At 47.5% G+C, this 18,529-nt stretch overlaps 1 protein-coding gene across 1 annotated transcript in view; it reads right to left on the reverse strand.

Moving 5' to 3' along the window:
* Positions 1-18,322, reverse strand: part of LOC135217131 (protein prenyltransferase alpha subunit repeat-containing protein 1-like) — a 46,644-nt gene extending 28,322 nt beyond the window's left edge. Inside the window, 1 exon segment of the mRNA XM_064252838.1 lies at positions 18,252-18,322. Within this exon segment, the coding sequence (XP_064108908.1) occupies positions 18,252-18,319 (68 nt within the window). The 5' untranslated portion in view covers positions 18,320-18,322.
* Positions 18,323-18,529: the final 207 nt, after the last annotated feature.

The following is an 18,529-nucleotide window of genomic DNA, read 5'->3' on the forward strand; positions in this document are numbered from 1 at the left end:
GAAACGAAGCCTTACGACGCAGGGAATTATTGTCATTGCAAACAGGTTGTGGAGGAATCGTTTGTTGCGGACAATACTACGCACGCCTCAAGGATCTCGCTGATGAAAGTGGACTTATGCACTGGCAACCCCACCTCCTGCACCGAACGGCAATTGCAGATGGAATAATTTTGATGGGTGTGAGAGACGAAGAGTTAATACAATGCCTTATCCCCCTCCAACCCTCATCTACCCTCGCAGAGTTCGTTGACATGCTGCCGCTCCTACAAATCTACACGTGACGACTGCATCAGCCATTGCATCTTCCCCTAGCAGGTCAACGCAGTATCTACTTACAAGAAGAACCAGCGTCTACAGAAGAGGACTTCTCATCGATCTCCTGACCAACGTTCTCACCAGTCTCCTAAGAGTGACCCTTGTCAATATTGCTCTCGCAAGCACGATTCCGGACAATGCCAAGCCACGAGTGCATCGTGCAATAACTGCGGACGCACGGGTCATTGGACCCGCACTCAGAAATGCCCTGCTAAGGAAACTCAGTGCAAGACCTGCCAGAAACAGGGACATTTTGAGAAGATGTGCAGGTCTACCAAGAAAAGTCAGACTGGGAATAAAGCTTCACCTCCTCCTAATAAGTCAAATCCCAGCTGCCGTTTCGTGGGTGATAACTTGGGTGGGTAGCGAGTCCCCCACACCAGTCACTGTCTCTCTGTCATTTTTTGGCGATATATCATCACATCTCCAGACTAATCCCTGATACAGGAGCAGACATCACAGTGATTGGCACCATACATTTGGATGCACTCCGCATACCTCGGACAAGGCTTGAACCTCCACCCATGACAGATGTCGTGACAGCAGATGGATCCCCCATGACACCGGCTGTAGGATGCTTCCAGGCAACACTTCGTCTTGGCAACAAATCTTGCTCAGCAACCATACATGTTCATGAGGATATCCTGACTCCCCTCCTCTCCAGTGAACATTGCCGAGCTCTCGCCATAGTGTCACTGGAATTCCCGAAGCCCATCCTCAAGGTAACACATGTCAACAGATGCGCTCAGTTTCCTGCCTCTACCATGACGTCACCCGCAGCTATTAAGGACTATTTTCTTCGGCACTTCAGCGACGTCCTCATATCTAAGAAGGATCTACAAACCCAGCCACTAAAGAAAATGGCAGGCCCTCCAATGAGGATTCACCTGAAACCTGGTGCTACACCATTCGCTGTGCATACACCCAGGCCCATTCCGTTCGCTCTCAGAGATCAAGTGAAAGAAGAACTTGACTCCTTGGTGCAACAAAGGAATCATCACACCAGCAGGCGACGAACCCTCTGAATGGTGCCATCCTATGGTCTTGGTACCCAAGGACAAAGGTGTGCGCATCACTGTTGATCACCCCACCCACTAAATTCTCAGGTAGCCCGCCCTACACACCCTTCACCTACGCCCCATGATTGCCGTCCGCAACATCTCTCCTACTGCGAAGTACTTCACCACAGCGGATGCCCTGCATGGCTATGCAAATGGAGTTGGCAGAAGAGGACCGCCACCTGACTACATTTTATAACTCCGTATGGAAGATTCCAGCACTGTCGTGGCCCGATGGGATTTTCAGCAACAGGTGATGCATACTGCCTCCGTGGAGATATGGCACTACAAGGGTTGTTCCCAACCTGTTGTGAAGGTTGTAGATGACATCCTCCTTTCCGATGAGGATCTCCCTTCCCACCTACAACACGTGCACCAAATGCGGACCAGATGCCGTCAATATGGCATCACCCTCAACAAGGAGAAATTTACTGTAGCCGCCCCTAAAGTTAACTTTTGCGGTTATGTCTTATCATCCGATGGTATTGCAGCAGACCCCGACAAGGTATCAGCTATACGCGACTTCCCGACACCGTCCAATGTCACAGACGTCAGGTCGTTTATGGGTCTCGTCAATCCAACTTGCTGACTTCACTCCAGACATCGCAGCAGCAGCACAGCCCTACGTCCACTTATGAGCCCCAAACGCTCATTCGTCTGGACGCCCGACCATTGAGCGAGCATTTAAGAAAGTCAAGACAGCTCTGACTTCACCACCTGTCCTGGCACCCTTCAATCCTGCCTCGCCTGTGGTTCTACAAACAGATGCCTCACGCCTATACGGTCTCGGCTATGCCCTACTTCAAGATAATGGCCGAGGTCAGATGCGTCTCGTTCAGTGTGGCTCTCGTTTCCTTACGGATACAGAGACTCGCTACGCCACCATAGAGCTGGAGTTACTTGCAGTCACTTGGGCTATAGCTAAGTGCCGCCTATACTTGTCTGGACTTCAACATTTCACCTTAATGACTGACCATCGCCCCTTGATACCAATTCTCAATCACTACACTTTAGATGCTATTGAGAATCCACGCCTTCACGCGCCTCAAGATGAAAGTGGCCCCCCTACATCTTCACTGCAGTATGGCGTGCAGGGAAACAACTTTGCATACCAGACGCCCTGTCTCGCTCCCCAACCAGTCGCCCCACACCTGAAGATGAAGAGGAGTGCACCACTTCGACTGCACATGTCGGCGTATCGTTGCCAGCACCGCCACTTCCACTGACGACCAGGCAACAGACCCATCATCGAAGAAGACAAGTCTCCACAAGAATTCCGCACGGCCGCATCCCAGGATCAAGATTACAGTCGTCTCGTTCACTACGTCTCCAACGGTTTTCCTACCAACCGCTATGATCTCCACGCTTCCGCCCTCCCATAGTTGGAAGCTGCGGGACAACCTTTACGCGGATGGAGAGTTAGTATTGTATGGACCCCGGATCGTCATCCCGGCTGCAGCCCTCCGTAGACGCACCTTGGATCGACTCCACGACAGCCATCGAGGGATTGAAGCTACTCGACGTCGTGCAATGCAGACAGTATTCTGGCCAGGTTGGTATCAATGCAGATATCAAGAGTAAAGTAGAAAGCTGTGAGGCCTGCCAACAGCTTGCTCCATAGGTCAGCAACAAGACCTTACATGTGTGACGACCATCCATCCTGGCCCTTCGAAAGTGTGTCAGCTGACTTCTTCCACGTAGCAGGGAAAGGTCCTTCTTGTTATTGCCGATAGACTTTCAGGCTGGCCTGTAGTTGTTCCCTGTGGACATGACACAACTGCAGCCAGAGTTACAAGAATGTTCTGTGTTTTCTTCCGCGAGGTTGGTGTTCCACTCCGCTTAGAACTGATGGAGGACCCCCATTTTCCAGCTACGACTTCAAGCAATTTGCCGACCGCTGGGGAGTTCATCATCATCATCAATTCTCCACATTACCCTCAGGCTAATGGACACGCAGAAGCTGCAGTGAGAGCTGTTAAAACATCTTATCATCACGACTGCCCCATCCGGGAACATAGATTGTGAAGCCTTTGATAGAGGACTGCTGGAGCTTCAGAATACACCGAACCCTGCTGGACGCTCCCCTGCGCAGATCCTCTATGGCCATCCTCTCCGCACTTGTGTTTTTCCGGACTCACCCCAGATCATTCACAGAGGAGTGGCAAACTAAGACTGAAGATTACGACCGTCGTACTGCTGCCCAAACCGACCAAGCCATGAGCCTTTACAATTCTCATGCTCGACCTCTACCCAAGCTCACCTTCGGCCAACGAGTTAGGATACAGGACGCAACGACGCTTCGATGGACAAGGTCGGCATCGTGATGGGCTGCAGAATGTCAAGAAAGTATGAAATACGCCTTCCAAGTGGTCGTGTATGGTTTCGAAACCGAAGACATTTACGCCCAGTGGCTAATATGAGTGATGACACCTCTCCCCTAGTCCCTGTGTCCCCTTGCCCTGGCCAGGAAAGAGAGCCATCATTCGAACCCACCAATGCCCTCGTCATTCACCTCGACTAGCTCAGAGGAATTAATGTTTCGCTCGAGACACTGCTACGAGCGTAAAGGGGGAGGGAGGTGTATAGATATTTAATGTTATGCTGTATATTAATTACGTACAGTTTATGAACATTTGTACATTTGCTTTGTATTATTCTATAGAAGAATTATATTTATGTTTCCATGTATATTTCCCATTGCACATATTGTAAGACCACTATTTCGTTATGCATCGTGGCAACAATGTAATTAGATGTGTCAACACTGCCTTTATTTCCGCCATATGCATAGTCAGTCACTGTCCAGTGGTCATTGTAGTGACAAGCGCGGACCTGCTTCCCGCTGCTGTCGTCTTGATGTCTGTTTATCTTCATTACAAGATTTTAAAGAACCTATGGATTTAATTTGTCACCCCTTCATTCCATTTCTTGCATGGATGTATGTGGCAGCATCCCACACATCCCATTAGTTCCTGATGCTAGTCACCGCCATAAGATCCTGCTCTCCTATTGGACAGAATCTCTCCCATCGTGCTCTACGTAAAGGCGTTCTTCTGGCAGCCATTGCTTCACACCAGCGTTATTGTACGCACGCGGAATTCGTTCGTTCACATACTATACGATTTAGTTTGTTAACGTAAATTCATGTTAGTGATTTCGTTGTACTACTTTATCGTGTTGTGTGAGAACTTAATTAGTATACTACATAGCTTAATTACATACAGTATAGTCATGGGTCCCAAGAAAGTTGCTGAAGTTCACGGAAAGAAGAGGATGCTTTCTATGCAGACAAAAATGGAGATAATAAAAAAGTATGAAGCTGGCATGCGGTCGAGTGTGATCGCTAAGGAATACGGGCCGAAATCCGTTGATGATAGGCACCATCCTTAAGCAGAAGGAAGCCATCAAAGCAGCTACACCTTCCGAAGGCATGACTATTTTGTCAACAAGAGGAGCCACGTGCATGATGAGATGGAGAGGCTGCTTCTTCTACGGATTGAGGACAAAGAAATCGCTGGCGATACGATAACCGAGACGGCAATCTGCCAGAAGGCCAGCGCTATTTTCGGCGATTGATTGCCCAGGCTGAAGACGACGGAGGAGAAGGGACATCGACTGCAACCCCAGACTTCAAGGCTTCTCGGGGGTGGTTTGATAAATTCTGTAAATGGATTGGCATCCATTCGGTAGTGAAAAAATTGAAATTTTGTAAAAAAAAAAAAAAAAAAAATTTAATTAATTAATTTTTAAAGTGAAAGTTAAGTGTAACTGTTTGTGTGTTTCGTAAAGTTTAGTTTGTTTCCTGACATTTTTAATGTGTTTCGTTAAGTTAAGTGTACGTACTACTTAACAAATTTTTCTGCGTTTTGTCCTCCTCCTCTGTCGCTACTTTCGGAGATAGCCTCACTCGAAAGGTAAGGTTCCACATTTTACTACATACATACGTATGTATGTACAGTATTTCTAGTACACCATGTACACTTATACACTTTATTTACAGGTACATATTAGTAGTACGTATTAAGTTAAGTATTGAATGGTCCAAATTGTTGTTATTTCATTGTTTATTGGTCAATTTAGCTTTATTATAAAATTTACTGGGGTGCTTTTGTAGGGCTTGGAACAAATTAGGCAATTTACATGTAAAAATGCAGTTCAAGATATGAAAAGCTCAGGTTACGAAGGCCGCCTCAAAATGGATTAATTTCATATGTCGAGGTACCACTGTATATGACAGCGCGAAAAAAAATGTCATAATTGTATACAAATTGTGCTGCGCTGTGAGCAAAACGGTTAAAGCTATTGAGTTAATTTTTGTTGTTGTATTGTACACTAAATGTGATGATTTTGGTAAAATAAACAAATGATAAACAACAATCAAAAGCAACAAAGAGAAAAATATTATATCACAATATGATGCATGAATTCGAAATATTGTGCTAGAGACTTACCGTTTGTTGCAAAATGAAGGTAATTTATTGAATATTATTAGACTGTAAGTGTTGTAGCTAACAATTGCAGTTTTCGACCATTTTGGTCGAGTTAAAGTTGACCGAAGGATGTAAGGAAAAAGTTTTTTTCAAAAATTCACCAAAAATCGAAATATTGTGCTAGAGACTTCCAATTTGTTGCAAAATAAAGGTAAATGATTGAATATTACTAGAATGTATGAATTTTAGCTTACATTTGCGTTTTTGCGTTTTTCGGCCATTTCAGTTGAGTCAAAGTGACCAAAGGTTAAAATTTTGGCACTTATCGTGATTTATATGAAAATATTTCAAAACTGATAAAAGCTACAACCATGAGTTGTTTTTTTGTTATATTCTATATGAAAGAACACGACAACCACACGACTTACAGAAGCATAACAACCTGCCAAAACCAACACTGACCCAACCACCACTCACAGACACCGAAAATGCACCACCAACCTCCTTAACCTCACCACAACCAGACAGACACACACACTAACAACTTCACAACTATCAAATAACACCAAAACAACTAAACACCAAAGGATAACTGCTGCAAAACCGACACTAACTTCACAAGACTCCTCACTCCTTACGACTTTCGTAACAGACTTCCACCGAACTTCCTACAGAGCGCCACAACAGACATGCTTCCGACCACCATTTAACCACTCCCATTCATTCTCCCACCAATCTCTCTCTCTCTCTTTACTGAGATGAGAGATTTTTATGGTACATGTATGTATAATATGTTTATTAACCCTTTAACACTGATTGGACGTATTAAACGTCAACGAAAATTGTCTGTCGGGTGCCAAAACCGACATATGGTATGTCGCCGACAAAAAAGTTTTTTAAAAAATTCACGGAAAAATAGTTATAGGCCTACTAGGTGAAAACTTTGAATCACGCGCCTTGGGGGATGCTGGAGCTCACGGATCCAGCTGTTGTTTTGTTTACAATCATTACCCAGGCGTGTAAGCGCAAATTTCTTTCTTCTCGCACTAAAAAAGCATCAGCGACACATCTCAGAAATGTTTTGTCCCTTTGACACAATTTTTGCACCATTTTATATTAGCCATTACATAGAGTATTATATACGGAAATGTGCACAATTTTATGTAGAATACAACAAAAAACAACTCATGGTTGTAGCTTTTATCAGTTTTGAAATATTTTTATATAAATAACGATAATTGCCAAAGTTTCAACCTTCGGTAAAGTTTGACTTTACCGAAATGATAGAAAACCGTAATTGTAAAGCCTAAAACCTCTTATATTCTAGTAATATTCAATCATTTACCTTCATTTTGCAACAAATTGAAAGTCTCTAGCACAACATTTCGATTTATGGTGAATTTATGGAAAAAATTTTCTTTTTTCCGAAAAAATCAGACATTTTTTCATCCGATTGTCGTAATGTTTGCACAGTTTTATATTAACCGTTACATAAAGTTTTATGCATGGAAAAGTGCGCAATTTCATGGAGAATACAACTAGAAACAACCCATGGTTGTAGCTTTTATCAGTTTTGAAATATTTTCATATAAATAACGATAATTGCCAAAATTTCAACCTTCAGGCAATCGGGGATGGGGAAGGATCCGTCCTTAACGACCGGGGCTTACGTCAGATAGGACCCGAAGGTCCCCCTCTTGGTAGTGCAGTCCCCAGCGTGGGATACTACAGAGAAGTCTCTGTAGAGTCCCTCCCCTTTCCCTCGTAGCCGTAAGGAGAGAGGGAATGGGTAAGGAATTGGATACTCGCTCGCCTTCCCAGCGGAACTAGCAGCTGGAGAAGAGAAGGAGAAGCCATCACCTTGCGGCGATGTCCTCTCAGAGTCTAGAAAAATGTATTGTCAGAAAAACGTCCCCCCCCCCCCCCCCCCCCCCCCCCCCCACCCCAGGAGGGTTACGAACTCGCACTGTAGGTAAGGATCTGCCGCCACTGTCTATGTTGTCTGGGTGGGGCTGATCGACACCTGACAGGAGAGAGCTAATACCGTCCTCATTCATTCCAGTTCCTCGTCGAGGTCGAAACCTCTCAGGAGGACCGAGGGGGGGGGGGAGCGCTGCAATACTCTGTAGAAACGCCGCTGTCGCAGTAGAGGAGGTGGAATTAGCTTGTTCAACCGGCTAGACCTGAGCGAGCCATCTTGTCCGGAGACGAGAGCTCTACCTGGCCCAGAACCGAGTCGAGAAGCTCCAATCGCGGCAAGCCCACCGTCAGTCTGGGTTCCCTTCTTTGGGCTCCAGAACGACTTGAGCCGTGACGCGGGCTCTGCTGGTGGGAGCGGCGATGTTTCCCCGAGGTCGCTGTGCTGACGAATCAGCGCAATAACCTCAGTACAGTTCCTCTGGATCTCGGAAGTCACAGCATCTTGCAGAGTAGGACCATCAAGCCCCTCGAACAAGAGCATATTCCGAGAACCTCCCCCTTAAGGAGGGGAACTGCGATAGACCCCTCTGGATTCCTCCTGCCACTTGCGCGTACGTCCTGGTCGGTCCGAAGATCATACCTGTACTTACGGCGTCATGACGGGATCGTGCAGGGCATGCCCCTCACGATCACCCCGCTGTGCCTCCCGTCTTTCCCGGAGTGCCAAACCGAGGAAGTTGCAGGCACGGGAGAGGAAGACATGACGCGGGCTTGGAGGGCTGCAGGCGATCGCCAACTTGCAGGCCTAGTCGAGCCGTTTCCCTGGGAAAAACAGCTGGACCGAGAACAGCGGCCCCGATCTCGTGTGCAGAGGAGCTGCCGCTGGTCCCCCTATCTGCCCGGTCCCTGTGGGAGTGGCGGTCAGGAGACCTGGAGAGACCAATGTCACAGTGAGACCGGTGCGTGTCCTCGCGGTGCGTCTCTACCGCTGGTACCAGCCGAGGCTGGTGTGCAACGATTGGGAGTGGGGACCTCTTCCCAGCCTCAGCACGTGGCTGGTCAGGGACAGTCACGTCTACCCGGGTTACCAGCTGGTCGCTGCGAGAGCGGCCGCTGGCCTGGCGAGAGTCACCTGAGCGGCTCTCACCAGCTTCTGCTCCGTGCCACGGTCCTGGCGCCGAGCGAACTCTGGCGCCAAAACTTTGGCTGTACGGTCTCCCGCGGGAGATCGTACACTCGGAACCTCTCGCGAACGAGAGACCGAGCCGGAACCTGGCGTAGCGGCAGCGTCGCTAACCCGAGGCGAGAAAGTACCTGGTGTATCAGGTACCACTCTCGGTCCACGCCTGATCTTCCTTGTGGAAGGAGAGACGGGCCCTGTCCCGAAAGAGAAGGAGCGACCGGCAGAAGAAACACGGCCGGCTGCACCTGTCCGGAAGGACCTGAGTCTGGGGCAGCAGCACCGTGGACAGGAACGACGTGGGCAGGAGTGGGAACAGCAGGAGCGGCGAGAGCGGCTGGGCCAGCAGCAGGAACAGCGGTAGTGGTAGGTACGGCAGGCAAGTCAGGTAACCCAGGAGGCTTAGCTTCAGCCATCGACATCCTGGGTACCGGTGGCAGGTCCAGGGGAGAGATTTCGGGCAGCGGAAGTCTGGGGCCGGCAGCACAAAGAACCCAGGTGGAGGCGGCACACCCCTCCCTCGGTACGGCATGCGATCGGCCCTTGCACGGCAGCTGTCGGCGTCACTGTCATCACATGCGGGGTATACACAAGGTGAGGAGGGGCGGCGTACCCTGGGGTAGAGATTGTTGTTGTTGTGGTGGTCACCGCTCCATGGGTGACCGCCCCCGACCCCGCAAGACGCGAATCAAACCCTGGACACCCTAGGCACGCCCTGCAGACCCAAGGGCGCCCACACCTGTCCAAGGTCACTCGTTCTGCGAAAAGCAACAAAAGGGTGATTAGTGGGGGGGGGGGGGGGGGGGGGCGGGGGGGGGGGGGGGCTAGCCCCACCCCGAACGAACGGGAGACCCCGAATACAATTGTACGTACGGGCACCGAGAGCCCTCCTCCACGCTCGACAGGTCGGGCGAGGAGAAGGAGACCCGGATACTCCTCCCCCCCAAAGGGGAAGGTCCCATTCATGGGAGCTGAGCAAGGGGGGGGGGGGGGGGAGAAGACGAAGAATCGGTTACAAGGGAGTCGAGGGAGAGCTTTCCAACGACTTCTTGGCAGGCTTCGCTTCCCTGCCCCCTGCACAGCATCCACTGCACCTACATAATAACATTACGGCGCGAGAGCAAACGTGCGCTCGGCACCGAGCGCAAAGTATAAAGATTAATTCCCGGTATGAGCGGGAACTAATCCATAGTGAATATTGATGCAATGAAATAATATATAAAAGTGAAACAGAATACTGCACTTGCGATTCACTTCACACAACATAAAAGGGGAAGAATCAATTCCCGGGTAAGAGCAGAAAAACTTGATCCATAATCAAATAATATATGAAAATGAAAAAGAATACTGCTCTTGCGTTCACTTTATACAAATTAAAGGGCCAGTGCCGACAGCATTCGCGCCCTCGGTCCCCGACACACAGAGCAAATATAAATGAAAAAGAATACTGTACTTACAAGTTTCACTTTCACAATTTCACCCAGAAATAAACGACTCGGCACGAGCGCGCTCCCGCCCTCGGCACCGAGAACATTATTCAAGAGGATCAACTTCAGGAAAAGAGCGGAAACCGCCGCATCTACGGCGATAGCTCCATTTCTTGACCCATAATTTATTTAATTAATGAAAATGAAAACAGAGTAGTACTTACAATTTCATTTTAAACAAACCAAACAAACCAGTAGTGGAAAATAAAAACACAATATAAACAAAGCATACGCCGATGAAGCGGGCAGAGAGCGATGACGAACACGTCCTCCACACACGCGGCCGAAAGCAAAAGTGGTTCTTCACCTCCCAGGAACGCAGCGCGCGCACTGTCGACAAGCAGTTAACTACCGTTCTCCCTTGTTCGAAGCTTACGACCGTTCCAGCTGCCGCTAGCTACTTCCTATTGTTAAAGGACGTACCGGGAGGGTTTGTATTACGTAACGGAACAATGTCACATTGATGATGGATACTTTAATGACTGTAAACACGTCTCCAAATGTTGCCAAAACCTGTACCCACAACTATGCTGCTGCCATTTCCTGTCCACAGTTGTAGACAATAACTCAAGCAATCACTGTACTACAGGAAAAGATTCTTTCTCAATTTTTCAGGAATCTTTATGTATTGAGCCGACTTATCTATGGTCTTCCTTGCAGAGATTAGGCCTTTGAGTATGAAGTGTACCAGCTGTAATCACATCAGATAGTGAGACAGTGGCCATGGCCATGAATTTAACACTTAAAATGGAGATTTGACCGTGACATAAATGAGGATCCAATGGCACATGCATGGAGAGGTTACTTATTCCATCAATCAGATAAAACTGTAAACTTAGGAAAAATTTGGAACCCAAATAACCCTATTAGTTGTTGTAAAGAAGTTTAAAACCCTCACAAAAGTTTTTCAAGATACATATGATCTATAATTAGCACATTACTGAATATGTATTCTAGCTTGATTACACATAAAATAATGGGTTTCTAAATCTGCGTTACCACACTATAATATTGAACAGCCTAAATACTAATACCAATAGAAAAATGATATTGTCATGTTACAATAAAGTTTTATACATACTTACCTGACAGATATATACTTAGCTATAGACTCCGTCGTCTCCGACAGAATTTCAACTTTCGCGGCACACGCTACCGGTAGGTCAGGTGATCTACCGCCCTGCCCTGGGGGTGGCAGGACTAGGAACCATTCCCGTTTTCTAATCAGAATTCTTCTCTTCCACCTGTCTCCTGCGGGGAGGCTGGGTGGGCCATTAATCGTATATATCTGTCAGGTAAGTATGTATAAAACTTTATTGTAACGATAATATCATTTTTATACTTCAACTTCCCTGCCAGATATATACTTAGCTGATAGCACCCATTGGGTTTTGGTGGGTAAGAGACAGCTAACTACTGAAATAGACAGGTAAACAACATATGTTGTAGGTATTATAAACCTTGGTTCCTACCTTATTAGGCTGAAGACTTCGCGGCTACTGCCATTGGAGTCTGCTAGCCTCAAGAGCCTCAGCGAGATATTGATCTGGCTAAGAGTCTTGTGGGTCTGCCAATGGGGTCTTATCCACTTACTCGGCAGAGCCTAAAGGCCTTTGTCATTGGGTGCTATTCCACTAACATGACAATACACCTTGTTCAAGGAGCACAACACCGATCCCGATCACCTGATCCTAACATCCATGTTAGGTTTCTAAGATTGCAAGGAGTTATCCCCGAACTCCTTACAAACACCAAAAACTCGAAACATAATTACACTTTCATTACAAAATATACAAAAAAAAATTTTGTACTCCCATCCCTACTAGCCATACATACCCTTGATCCCCTACCAGCAATGACACTATGCTCCCGTGCGACATCAGTGAGCTTGCTAATAGAAAACCAAGCACATATCTGACAAGAGGGTTTATGTACGATAAAAAACACAATATTTAAGGATCAGTCTTTGCTCCAAGACCCAGCACTGTATCTGCTGATACAAATGGACCTAGAGAGAAGCACTTCTCATAGGTCACTCTCACATCCTTCAGATAATGAGATGCAAACACTGAATTGCACCTCCAATATGTAGTCTCAATGATATTTTTTAGAGACATATTCTTTTGGAACGCCAAGGACGTTGCTACTGCTCTCACCTCATGGGTCTTGACCTTTAGAAGACCGAAGGATTCCTCCGAGCAGTTCTTGTGAGCGTCCGTAATTACGCTTCTCACAAAGAAAGCCAAGGCGTTCTTGGACATGAGTCTTTTGGGGTTCTTCACTGCACACCAAAGACCTTGTTGACAAGCTCCCATCTGTCTCTTCCTCTCTAAATAATATTTAAGAGCTCTCACTGGACAGAGAGACCTCTCTATCTCTCTGCCTACGAGGTTAGATAGGCCTTTTACCTCAAAGCTTCTGGGCCAAGGTTTTGACGGGTTTTCGTTCTTCGCCAGAAACATTGTCTGGAAAGAACAGATGGCAGCATCTCCTTTGAACCCCACTGTGTAATCTAGAGCGTGCAATTCGCTCGTCCTCTTGGCTGTAGCGAGAGACAACAGGAATAAGCATTTCCTAGTGACATCGCGGAAGGAAGCCAGATGTAAAGGCTCGAATTTATCCGATGAAAGGAATTTCAGGACCACGTCTAGATTCCAACTAGGTGTTCTAGGAGTTGCTGCCTTTGAAGTTTCAAAGGATCTAATTAGATCGTGTAGATCTTTGTTGCTTGCAATATCTAGCCCTCGATTCCTAAATACTGAAGACAGCATGCTTCTGTATCCCTTTATTGTTGAGACAGATAGGTGTGATTCCTCTCTCAGAAAGAGGAGGAAATCGGCAATATTCATATAGAGGTACTGGGAGGAGGACAGCTTCTGACTCTTACACCACCTCCTAAAGACTTCCCACTTCGATTGGTATACTCTTCTCGTCGAAGCTCTGCAGGCTCTAGCGGATAGAGCCCGCAGCCGTGCGAGAAAAGCCCCTCGCTCTGACAAGTCTTTCGATAGTCGAAGGCAGTCAGAGCGAGCCCACCTGGGAGGTGTGATGAAACCTCTCGAAGTGGGGTGTCTGAGTAGATCTGGTCTGTTTGGAAGAGATCTGGGGAAGTCCACTATCCACTCCAGTACCTCCGTGAACCATTCCTGGGCTGGCCAAAATGGGGCTATTAGTGTCAACTTCGTGTTCTTCGAAGCTACGAACTTCCTGAGCACTTCCCCCAGGATCTTGAACGGGGGAAAGGCGTATGCGTCCACACCCGACCAATCCAGGAGAAACGCGTCTATTGCGAAGGCTCTCGGATCTTCCACTAGAGAGCAAAAGATCTCTATTCTTTTGGAGAGGAACGTCGCAAACAGGTCTATGTGAGGTCTCCCCACAGGGACCAAAGACTTCGACACACTTCTTCGTGTAGAGTCCATTCTGTGGGAAAAAAGACCTGATTCCTCCTGCTCAGTCTGTCCGCTCTCACATTCTTTATCCCTTGAACAAATCTTGTGAGGAGAGTTATGCCTCTTTCTTCTGTCCAGGTTAACAGGTGTCTTGTTAACTGAAAGAGGGAGAAAGAGTGCGTGCCTCCTTGCTTGCGTATGTAAGCCAGAGCCGTGGTGTTGTCCGAGTTTATCTGTATCACCCCGCCTCTGACTATCTCTTCGAAGAACTTTAAGGCTAGGTGTATGGCCACTAGTTCCTTGCAATTGATGTGCCAGGACACCTGTTCCTTTGTCCAGGTGCCTGACACCTCTCTTGCTCCTAGCGTCGCTCCCCATCCCGACTCCGAAGCGTCGGCATATAACACTTGGTCTGGGTTCTGCAGGGCAAGCAATACGCCTTCGTTCTTTTGAAGAGGAAGGATCCACCACTTCAAATGATCTTTTAACCTCTTGTGGAAGCGGGAAGATGTCCGAGAGTTGTCCCGTCTTCCAACTCCACACCCCTTTCAGGAAAAACTGCAGAGGGCGAAGGTGAAGCCTCCCCAGAGAGAAGAAACTTTTCTAGTGAGGACAGGGTCCCTAAAAGGCTCAGATAATCCCTCGCTGAACTGTTCTTTCTCTCTAAGAAGCTCGAGATTTTCGACAAACCTCGAGTGATTCTTTCTCGCGAAGGAAAATACTCGAAAACCCCGAGAATCCATCTGAATCCCCAGATAGACCAAGCTCTGGCTGGGGATCAGCTGCGACTTCTCGAGGTTGACGAGTAATCCAGCGATTCTATCATGTTCCTTGTTACTGATAAGTCCTCCAAGCACTGAATCTCCGACTTGGCCCTGATCAGCCAGTCGTCCAAGTAGAGGGAGATGTTTATTCCCTCTAGGTGAAGCCATCTTGCCACATTCGCCATCAGGTTGGTGAATACTTGCGGAGCTGTAGACAGACCGAAGCACAGAGCCCTGAATTGAAAAATCTTGTCTCCTATCACAAAAACGAAGATATTTCTTTGACAAATGGTGAATGGGAACGTGGGAAAATAATTGCATCTTGCAAGTCAGAGAGACGAGAGACCATCCAATCTCCTGGACAAGAGCCGACATTACTGAAGCGGACGTTTCCATGCGAAACTTCTTTTTCTGAACAAAGCGATTCAGAGCCCTTACGTCCAGAACTGGTCTCCACCCCCCCACCCCGATTGCCTTTGGTACTAGAAAAAGGCGATTGTAAAATCCCGGGGAGTGTGGATCCTGCACAAGTTCGATGGCCTCCTTTTCCCACATTTGTTCCACCATTTGAAGGAGAGTCTTTCTCATTACAGGGTCTCTGTACCTCGCTGACAGTTCCCGAGGCGTAGATGTTACGGGGAGGGCTGTTTCTCGAAGGGGATTACATATCCCTTCTTTAGGACCGACACTGACCAAGGGTCGGCTCCCCTTTTTGCCCATACTCCTGCAAAGTTCAGGAGTCTGGCGCCCACTGGCTGCTTGAAGGAGCAACAAGTCATTTGGTTTTCTTGAAAGGCCTAAAGGAAGACCTTCCTCTCTTGTCAGAGCTCTTCTTTCTGGCAGGGGGACGAGCCGCTGTACCTCCACGAAAGGGCTGCTGAGGAGGACGAGAGTCCTTCTTAATCGCCGACACTACAGGGCGTCCTTTCTTGGACGTTTGTGTTAGTAGGTCTTGTGTCGCCTTCTCAATTAGCGAGCGAGATATATCCTTCACTAACTGAGAAGGAAACAGATGATCCGATAGAGGGGCGCAACCAATAAAGCAGTCCTCTGGCTCGGAGAAACCCCTTTTGATAGTAGGGATCCATATACTGATCTCTTTTTCAGGAGACCCAGCACCAAAAAAGGGAAGCCACCTCTCCCGAAACCGTCCTGTACTGCCTTGTCCATGCAAGACAGGACGCTATGGAGAATCTCTGGGTTTTTGTTTTAAGAAACTCCGGATCTTTAGATTTGTTCGCCAGAACTCCGAGTGACCAATCCAGAAAGTTGAACACCTCTAAAGTGACAAAAAGTCCCTTTAGAAAGTGTTCAACTCCGAAGTGCTCCACGTCGCTCTGACGATCCTAAGAGTGACGTCTAGAGGCCTCCATAAATTGGAAAAGTCCGCATTCTGCAGAGGCAGGCAGAGAAAGACCCATAGTCTCTCCTGTCCCATACCAAATACCTCTCTTTCCAGTAGTTTTGGAAGGAGGCATGCAGAATACCGTCTTTCCTAACTCTTTCTTCTTGTCCATCCAGAATCTAAAGAATGGAGTGCCTTCTTCATCGAAATTGCAGGCTTCATTTTCAGAAAAGGAGCCGAAGATTTTTGCCGTTTTTATAGCCAGAGCTCGAAAAGAGAGAACGAGGAGAAGGAGGCGCCGCCGGACTAAGAGAGTCTCCAAACTCTTATAGCAATAATGAGGCTAAGACCTTATAACTCGAGAGTCCCTCATTTGCAGGAGGTTCGTCATCAGACAAATCGTCTAAACCTCGATCAGACGAAGGAGAAAGCTCACGTTTCGGAGGGAGAGTCCTTCCAAGACCTCCTACGATCTGAAGGAGAGGAGCTCCTATTGGGAGAAGAGTCATAAATTCCAGGAACGAGTCTCCGACTCCTGCCTCCTGGCTCTTGACTCTTGCCTCCTGACTCCTGCCTCCTGACTCCGGACTCCTGCCTCCTGACTCCGGACTCCTGGCTCCTGCCTCCTGACTCCTGCCTCTTGGCTCCTGGCTCCTGCCTCTTGACTCCTGACTCTTGCCTCCTGGCTCTTGCCTCCTGGCTCCTGCCTCCTGCCTGGATGACTCCACACTCCTGGCTCTTGGCTCCTGCCTCCTGGTTGACTCCTCACTCCTGGCTCTTGGCTCCTGCCTCCTGGGTGACTCCTCACTCCTGGCCGGTGCCAGACGTCTGATAGGTTCATCCAGGTTCGTACAGGAAACCTCACCTCGAGTAGGAGCATCGATCCTGGCGGCAGATACCTCCATACGTCTGGAGGATCTTTTGATCGGAAGGGAAGAGTCTTTCCTTCTAGGAGGCTCCTTTGACAGAACTCCTACAAAAGACGAAATCTGCTCTTGCATCGCCATCATGAACCTCTTCGTAACCTCCTCTTTATCCTCTTCGGGAGGAGGGGGGGGAAGGAGGAGGGGAGGAGTCCATAGCCTCCACCTCCTGCCTCCTTCTCACTCTGGTTGAAAGAATGGCTCTTCTTGCCTTCTTCACTCCCGCCGAAGGAGATCTCCCAGGGGAAGTTTTTTCTGGGCTCGAATCAATCGTCGGAGCCTTCCAACTCCTCTTGAGTGGTCGAGAAGTCGATCTGAATCCCTCCAATCACGTCTCGGAGATGAAGATCCCGACGACGAAAAAACACTCACGCAGGACGCTTTTACAATAGCGATCCTTGGCAGTCTGGGGTGTCACAGAAACCGCCGAAGGGACACCTGATCGGCGGGATTTCTCACAACCTCCTTTCGGTTTTCGACATTCCTTCTCCTCTGGGCATGTGAGTTGGAAGAGGTCTAGACCTAGGAGCGTTGCTGAGCCGACCAGATGCCCCCTCCACTACACTGGGGACACTCATATCACTGTCCACTGAATAATCACTAGCTTACCTTGTATGGCAAGCCATTTTGTTTTCCATCAACTTGAAGGCTGCTTTTAGATCCGCAAGTTCTTTCGCTGAATCTACAGGTTCTGCAATAGGAGAAGGGGCTGCAATGGAAGGAGAAGTAGCAATACTTACCCTTGGGGAAGATCCCAAGCTAGGAATTAGTTCAGATCTCGAACTACTTAAACTTCTATAAGAAGCCTTCCTCACTCTTTCTCTCTCTAACTTTTTTAAATTTAAAATAATTAGTTAGATTCTTCCATTCGTTCTCACTCAAATTCTCACATTCCTTGCAAGTATTAGTAAAAGAACATTCATACTCCCTGCAACCCTTTGCATACCGTGTGAGGGTCTACCGAAGCTTTCGGCAACCTCACCTTACAGCCTACATTCAACACAAAACGTCTCACAACCATTCCAGAGTCAGACATTTTTTAAAGAAAAATCCAAAATCAAGTCCACAAAACAGTCCACAAAAGCGAATGCCAATCCAACAATCCCAGATACGTCACCAAAAGTCGGTCAAGAAGATCAATTGCCGGTGAAAAAAGAAAAACCAATCGAGAGGAACCAACAACAATGTTGATGGCCCAGGCGACGAAGAATTCTGATTAGAAAACGGGAATGGTTCCTAGTCCTGCCACCCAGGGCAGGGCGGTAGATCACCTGACCTACCAGTAGCGTGTGCCGCGAAATTTGAAATTCTGTCGGAGACGACGGAGTCTATAGCTAAGTATATATCTGGCAGGGAAGTTGAATGTATAAAACTATAATAATTACAAAATAACTCCAGGGGAATGGCAATTTTACAATAAAGTTTTTTCTAACTTACAGTAGAGGATCTTGACTTATCACCAAATCCAATTTCTTCATAATCCTTTCACATGGTTCTTCTTCCATGGTTTCTGGCATCTACAGATATCATGATGCAACAGCTGGTAAAAAAGTCAAACACGTTACTGTAGTCACACAAAAAAAACTAAAAAAAAAAAAAAAACCCCACAATGCAACGCAACTTTTAGTGGGACCTGTCATAAAAATGAAGTTTTTATAATAAAACTAATATTGTAATACAGGCGGTCCCCGGGTTACGACGGTTCCGGCTTACGA

Source organism: Macrobrachium nipponense, chromosome 7 (assembly GCF_015104395.2).
Source record: "Macrobrachium nipponense isolate FS-2020 chromosome 7, ASM1510439v2, whole genome shotgun sequence".
Lineage (NCBI taxonomy): Eukaryota > Metazoa > Arthropoda > Malacostraca > Decapoda > Palaemonidae > Macrobrachium > Macrobrachium nipponense.